Source organism: Etheostoma cragini, chromosome 5 (assembly GCF_013103735.1).
Source record: "Etheostoma cragini isolate CJK2018 chromosome 5, CSU_Ecrag_1.0, whole genome shotgun sequence".
Classification (NCBI taxonomy): Eukaryota; Metazoa; Chordata; class Actinopteri; order Perciformes; family Percidae; genus Etheostoma; species Etheostoma cragini.
Genome location: NC_048411.1, coordinates 19,726,159 through 19,733,085, shown reverse-complemented (window position 1 = coordinate 19,733,085; position 6,927 = coordinate 19,726,159). Strand labels below are relative to the sequence as shown.

The window sequence follows — 6,927 nt, the reverse complement described above, 5'->3', positions numbered from 1 at the left end:
CCCCCCCCCCCCCTCCCTCTCGCTCTCTCCAGGTTCAGGAAAATGTCTTTGTTGATTTTAACCACAAGGAGCTGCTTGACCTCTACAACAAGGTCTGTTATTTGTGTGTGTGTGTGTGTGTGTGTCTGTGTGTAACTACATGTATGTGTCCACTTTCATGTCACGTTGCATCAGACATGGTTAAACTTGTCTTTTCAATGTGTCAGTTGATCATGCCATGACTCATTAACTGTCAAGTGTGTATGCTCCAAGATTGGATCTTGCTTGCAATGGGATCCGATCAGCCAGACCACCTGCCAAGGTGGCCTGGCTCGCAATCCAGACAATTGTTCAAACGTAGGTCTCGCGTCATCTTTCCGCCATTGAGTTCCTCTCCTGAGCGAGAGCATAGGAATGAGATTCGAAAGATGGAGGAAAACCAGTGTTGGAGCACAGCCGAGTCCCGCTCTCTTATATCACTGTGGTCACTGTGGTATATTTATAAATAATTTGTCTCCGCTGCTATTTTCTCAACAATGCGCGTCTCGTACGGACCCTGCCACCACCAGGAAAGAAGAAGGGTCTCTCTTGCACCAAGTGCCATGGTGTATGCACCAGGAATACAGTCCGGTCCATAAATATTGGTACATCAACACAATTCTAAACTTTTTGGTTCTATACAATACCACAATGGATTTGTAATGAAAGGAAACAAGTGTGCTTTAACTGCAGACTTTCAGCTAATTAATTAATTTGAGGGTATTTACATCCAAATCAGGTGAACGCTGTGGTAATTACAACAGTTTGTACTATATGTGCCTCCCATTTTTTAAGGGACCAAAAGTAATGGGACAGATTAACAATCATAATTCCAATTTAATATTTTAAAACTTGGTTGCAGTCAATTACAGCTTGAAGTCTGGAACGCAAAGACATCACCAGATGCTGGGTTTCATCCCTGGTGATGCCCTGCCAGGCCTCTACTGCAACTGTCTTCAGTTCCTGCTTGTTCTTGGGGCATTTTCCTTTCAGTTTTGTCTTCAGCAAGTGAAATGCATGCTCAATCGGATTCAGGTCAGGTGATTGACTTGGCCATTGCATAACATTCCACTTCTTTCCCTTGAAAAACTCTTTCGTTGCTTTCACAGCATTTTTCGGGTCAATGTCCATCTGCACTGTGAAGCGCCATCCAATGAGTTCTGAAGCATTTAGCGGGATATGAGCAGATAATATTGCCCAAAACAATTCCGAATTCATCCTGCTGCTTTTGTCAGCAGTCCCATCATCAATAAATACAAGAGAACCGGTTCCATTGGCAGCCATATATTGCCACGCCATGACACTACCACCACCAAGCTTCACTGATAAGGTGGTATGCTTTGGATCATGAGTGGTTCCATTCTTTTTCCATACTCTTCTCTTCCTCTCTTCTCTGGTACACGTTAATCTTTGTCTCATCTGTCCATAGAATGTTGTTCTAGAAATGTGAAGGCTTTTTTAGATGTTGTTTGGCAAACTCTAATCTGGACTTCCTGTTTATGAGGCTCACCAATGGTTTACATTTTGTGGTGAACCCTCTGTATTCACTCTGGTAAGGTCTTCTCTGGATTTTTGACTTTGACACACATACCCCTACCTCCTGGAGAGTGTTCTTGATCTGGCCAATTGTTGTTAAGGATATTTTTTTTACCAGGGAAAGAATACTCCACCACTTGTTTTCCGTGGTCTTCCGGGTCTTTTGGTGTTGCTGAGCTCCCCCGAAGCTCCGGTTCTGTCTTTGTAAGAATGTTCCAAACAGTTGATTTGGCCACTCCTAATGTTTTTGCTATCTCTCTGATGGGTTTGTTTTAATTTTTCAGCCAAAGGATGGCTTGCTTCACTGATAGTGACGGCTCTTTGCATCTCATATTGAGAGTTGACAGCAACAGATTCCAAATGCAAATAGCACTCTTGAAATGAACTCTAGACCTTTTATCTGCTCCTTGTAAATGGGATACTGAGGGAATAACGTATATCTGGCCATGGAAAAGCTGAGCAGCCAATTGTCCAATTACTTTTGGTCCCTTAAAAGTGGGAGGTACATATACAAACTGTTGTAATTCCTACACCGTTCACTTGATGTGGATGTAATAGACCCTCAAATTAAAGCTGAAAGTCAGTGCAGTTAAAGCACATCTTGTTTGTTTTATTTTTAATCCATCGTGGTGGTGTACAGAGCCAAAAAGATGAAAATTGTGTTGATGTCCCAATATTTCTGGACCCCACTGTATATCCATACAGTATGCATTCACAGCAGAGTTCTAATGTTGCGCATCCAATGACAAACGTAGCATTGAAAAGACCACAGCCCTAGTGTTTCAGTGTCTTTCTCCCATGTTGCATTGCACCCTGATGTTGCCTGACAAAATCCATCAGCCTGCCCGTCCCCCTCATACTTTGATACATTTCTTGTGGCCTCTTTTTCTTTTTAGTCTCTGTGTGTGTGTGTGTGTGTGTGTGTGTGTGTGTGTGTGTGTGTTCCTTTTTTCTCCAAACACTGAACCCTTTCTCTTTTTTCTTTCAGCTTGAAATTGTGCAAGGCCAGTTGGATTCCCTGACCTGATGCCTGGTGCTCTCTCACATACACAGACACACACGCACACACGCACACACACACACACACACACACACACACAAACACACACACAGTGTTTTTGCTGAAAGCTATGCCAGCTGTTCTATTCTTGCTCTGATTTGTTAGAGAAAAATGTCTAACTTTGATGGAAGGGGTTTCTTTCCCCTCTAAGCTCCCTTTTATTCCAGGTTTGTGCTCATAACTTAGAGGCTGGTGTGATAAATTATGATAAATCTGATTGTAATTTTACTGAAACACATTTCTTAGTAACATTTTCTATGTGCAGCAGTAAGTTACAAAAATGTTTGATGGCCCTAGGAATTAGTTATTATAATATTTAAAAGATGTGCCAATAGTCAATGATCGTGAATATTTGTTTGTACCCATAGAAAACTAAGTTAAGGAAAATGCTATTTTGAGTTATAAACAACTTAATTTTGTAACAGGGAGAGAAACTAGTGTTCATGACATTCTAATAAAATCTAAAGTGGAGGTGAAATCCATCCAATCTGTTGTTATTTAGTAAAGGCTCATTATTTCTCATTAAGACCAACCTGTACTGCTGGTTCAACAGATGGGAGTTCTGGGAGGCACAGCGCACCGCTAGTGTGTGTGTGACTGTGTGTGTGTCTTTCTGTGTGCATGCATGAATGTGTCTGTGCGTAGATACGTGCATGCATATGTCCTTGTCAATGCATCTGTTGTTGTGTGTGTGAATAATTCCTTTCTTCCGCTCTTTGAATTCAAACTTGAGATGTTTCCAGGCTCCTATGCCGATTCAGTAATCCCAACCCCATCAGATCTACCCGGTGGTACCTCAAGGCCAGCTGGTTTGCAAACATAAAAACACAAAACTGTTAATTTACACATAAAAAAATGCAATGTAAACTCATGCAGTGTAAAGATTAAAAGAAATGAAAAGTTGTTGTATAGTGAGGGTGTTGGTGGAAGCAGGTGTTTTTTCTGGCTTGTCGTTGTGGTCTGAGTGGTGGTCACGGTAAGTGATTCATGGAAAGAGATCACGGACGGAACGGGTTGAAATGAGCTTTCTTCACTAAACGTCTAGGCTAATTTTTTGGCGATCACCTCTTATATTTGAAAGGGGCGAGTTGAGGTGGTTTGGGGATCTGATCATAATGCTTCCTGGATGTTATATTCTGGAGGTATTCTAGACACATTTAGAAGCAGAATACACTAGAGAAATGATTATATCCCCCAGGATGAGGTTGTGGAGAAAGATATTTAGACTTCTTTTCTTAGCCTCCTGCTACTGCTTTATCGACCCAGGTAAGCAGTGTAGAATGGAAGGATGGATAGATCAAAGGAAATATAAGCTCATACAGATTTACCCCTTAATTCCACTAGGCATGTCTGCGCTGTGTTCTGGCAGCGCCGTGGTATATTACTATTCTAACAACTAAAACACCACCACAAATACTTGATTGTTGTTCATAACTGGACCAAATTGAATAAACAATGTACCTATGTAGACTACTTACTTTTATGGTATGCACAGATATCCAGGATAAATGTCAATATCCATTAAATCTACAAGCAAAACGCTCTGCATCAGACGCATGACGCACGGCAGGGGTCAGAACAAAACCACAGGGCAGCTGGAACATAGCGCATCGTCACCTGGTGGGACCCCCTGGCCCCCTGGCTGCCTGCATAATTAAAGTACTTCTTACAAAATTGTTTCAAAACGTCCTTCAGTCAGAGTCATTGCTGACAACTTTCCCATGCGGTTCTGATGCTTTTAGTGTCTAAACTTAGCAGGTGGCAAGCTGTGTTAATAGGATAATTGCCATGTAGAGAGGACATAAAAACACAACAAAATCACTCCCACTTCCACCTTGCCTTGTAAAATGGATGAATTCACCTCTTACTTTACTTTTGCAACCCTACTTACCGCTGGCACGCTCAGATATACTGCAAATATCCAAAAGTAGTGTAACACACAAAGACACCCTTCTTCTTTTTTCAGATTTACACTAGATTTGTAAAACAAAACTGGAAAATGACTCAATGGGTTGAGTTAACTTTCCTGAAAAACAGGACAGTAATGTCTGTACCACTTCTGTCCTGAGTGCTTTATTGTTTTAGTCCAGTTGACAATTTTTGCCACTATACAAAAATGCCTGCAGCCAGAGGGAGCGCCGTGTTGCACAGCATGGAGAACAGATGGCAAGGCCAAGCAGAGATGGCCGCCTGGAAAAAAAAATAGACTTGCACACTGAGACTCACACTGAGATCCGGCAAAACACAGCACACAGAGTCCCAACAAGAGCAATAGGGGGAGTGTGTCTGAGTGTGTGTTTATGTCTGGTGAAGTTGTGTCTCTGCATGTACTTGTCAAAGCTCTTTGCATGCTCTGGTGTGTGTGATGAGGAAAACTTACCACGGCTGGACATACTCCCTGGTGTCTGCAGAGAAGCAAGTCGGGGGTTTCTGTGCTTTTCCAGCTTTAATAAGTGTCTAATGGACTTACCTCAGTGTGTGGCAGCGTGGCTGCAGGGCTGACAGAGCTTGGCCACGGATGACGGACACTGATAACCGACTTCTAGGATGCACAAAAGAAAGCAAACAGTTGAACCCAGTGTTCAGTACCAACAATAACGGGAATATATTTGAAAACATCTTGGTTTTTTTACTCACTCTGGCGATCCATGGGAGGCAGGTGTTTTCCACCATAAAAAACAGCAACAAACAACATTTTTTGAGAAGTCCTGCAGGGTCTTATTATGTATTGTGGCTAGGGAAGCTTTTAAAAGTAATCCATATCCATGACAACACCTGTTTTTAATCCAAACATAAAACAATGTGGATCATGGCCGAGTTAACAATGGTCTTCTCGATCACCAGTGAGCGGAGAGGTCCACTGCCAAAAAATACAGATTTGGTCAGTGACAGTCAGTATAGTCAGTTCAGTTTGAAGGTATTTTGTTAAGTACTTTTTCTACATATACGAACACCTCTACTTAACTGTTTTGGTTTTTCAGAACTCATCTAACAAATTGCTTTTTAAACTATAGCCACAGAATGTGGACATGGCCTCCTACCATTGGCAAAACATTGGTGTGCATTTGTGAGCGCATTCATAGGTGCTTGTGAGGACTTGGTGTGTATGGATCAGTGTCTGTGTGGACTATAGACAAAGTACTAAACACTTAATGGTCTCTGTGTACTAGGCTGGGCTTATGAAATTGACTTTCATTTGAATGATCCGCTGTACAGCAGATTCATAAAATCCAGAGTCAATATCTGTCTCTGGTATTATATGAAACTAGAAGATATATCATATCAATATATCTGGATGAATTATCACTCAATACTCACTGACTGTAGAGTCTGTAGAGTTGGACTTTATTGTATTGACTGCTGTAGTCTGTTCATGTTGAATAAAAAGTGCATTAATGCAACCACTTTAGGGTAAATTCTTATGTAAACATTAAAATTTTAATAATGCACCAGATTAGAAGTTCTTTGTATAATCTCTTTATAATCCAAGCTAAATAAATTTTTTAATTAAAAAAAAATCCCTAATCAAATTGATTGAATTGAATTGGACCTGCAGATCAGTGGCAACCCAGCCGTACAGTGTATCAGTCTATGCTTGTCTTAGTGCCTTTGACAACAACTACTTTTATAAGACAATGAAGACACGATCATGAGTGTCCTTTGTAACAGCTGAGAGTCAAAACGATAATATTAAGCTGCACAAGTAGCGCCATACCATTTTTATGAGGAAGGACTCTTCAAAACGGACAAGCGAGCAAAAATCAACTAATAAAAAATGAACAATAGCAGAGCGGTGGTCACAGTAAATCTGTGTAGTGTCAGGAACAATCTGTTTTGCATGCCATTGTCTCTAATGTGTGCATGGTTATTAAAATATTTATTTTGGTGCTCTCTAGCAGAAAGTGGTGTTATAATAGGACAGTGTCTGAATAAAAATCAGTAGTCAGTATTTCCTGCTTTTCTCAAACTGTCAATCCGTATACAAGCAATTAATACTGTGAATAACCAGATAAAATCAGTTAAAACATTTTCATGTTTCAGAGGTTCCCAGTAATCAAATTCCCCCAGTGTTCCCAGATAATAGAACATGTCCAAAAAAGGGTAGAAATAGTGCTCTGTATCTTTCAGCACATTAACCACGGAAATTAAATGAGTAATAAATATATGGAAATATATATACTGGCATGGGACAAAATGTGGCCTATGTTAAACAAATCTTAAACTAATAGATTAACAAAAGACTACGAGAAATACATGAAACCCCAAGATGGATAATTTCTACAAAACAGCCAGAATAAAAACAGTTAAACAAA

The 6,927-nt window shown here is 40.6% G+C and overlaps 1 protein-coding gene and 1 long non-coding RNA gene across 3 annotated transcripts in view; one reads left to right on the top strand and one right to left on the bottom strand.

Annotated features, from left to right (window-relative positions):
• The window catches only part of commd10 (COMM domain containing 10), a 60,928-nt gene extending 57,832 nt beyond the window's left edge, over window positions 1-3,096 (top strand). The window contains exons 6-7 of one of the 2 annotated variants that reach the window (XM_034872442.1): window positions 33-92; window positions 2,543-3,096. In XM_034872442.1, coding sequence (XP_034728333.1) covers window positions 33-92; window positions 2,543-2,581 — 99 coding nt within the window. In that variant the 3' untranslated portion in view covers window positions 2,582-3,096. Of the gene's footprint in view, window positions 1-32; window positions 93-2,542 lie in introns of those variants that run through there. The other variant, XR_004656743.1, reaches the window with a different exon arrangement.
• A 452-nt stretch (window positions 3,097-3,548) lies between these two features.
• Window positions 3,549-6,061, bottom strand: LOC117945151. The gene is made up of 3 exons (XR_004656744.1): window positions 5,922-6,061; window positions 5,081-5,084; window positions 3,549-3,560 (listed from the first exon to the last, which is right to left on the bottom strand). It is a non-coding gene; the product is annotated as an uncharacterized LOC117945151 (long non-coding RNA).
• Window positions 6,062-6,927: the final 866 nt, after the last annotated feature.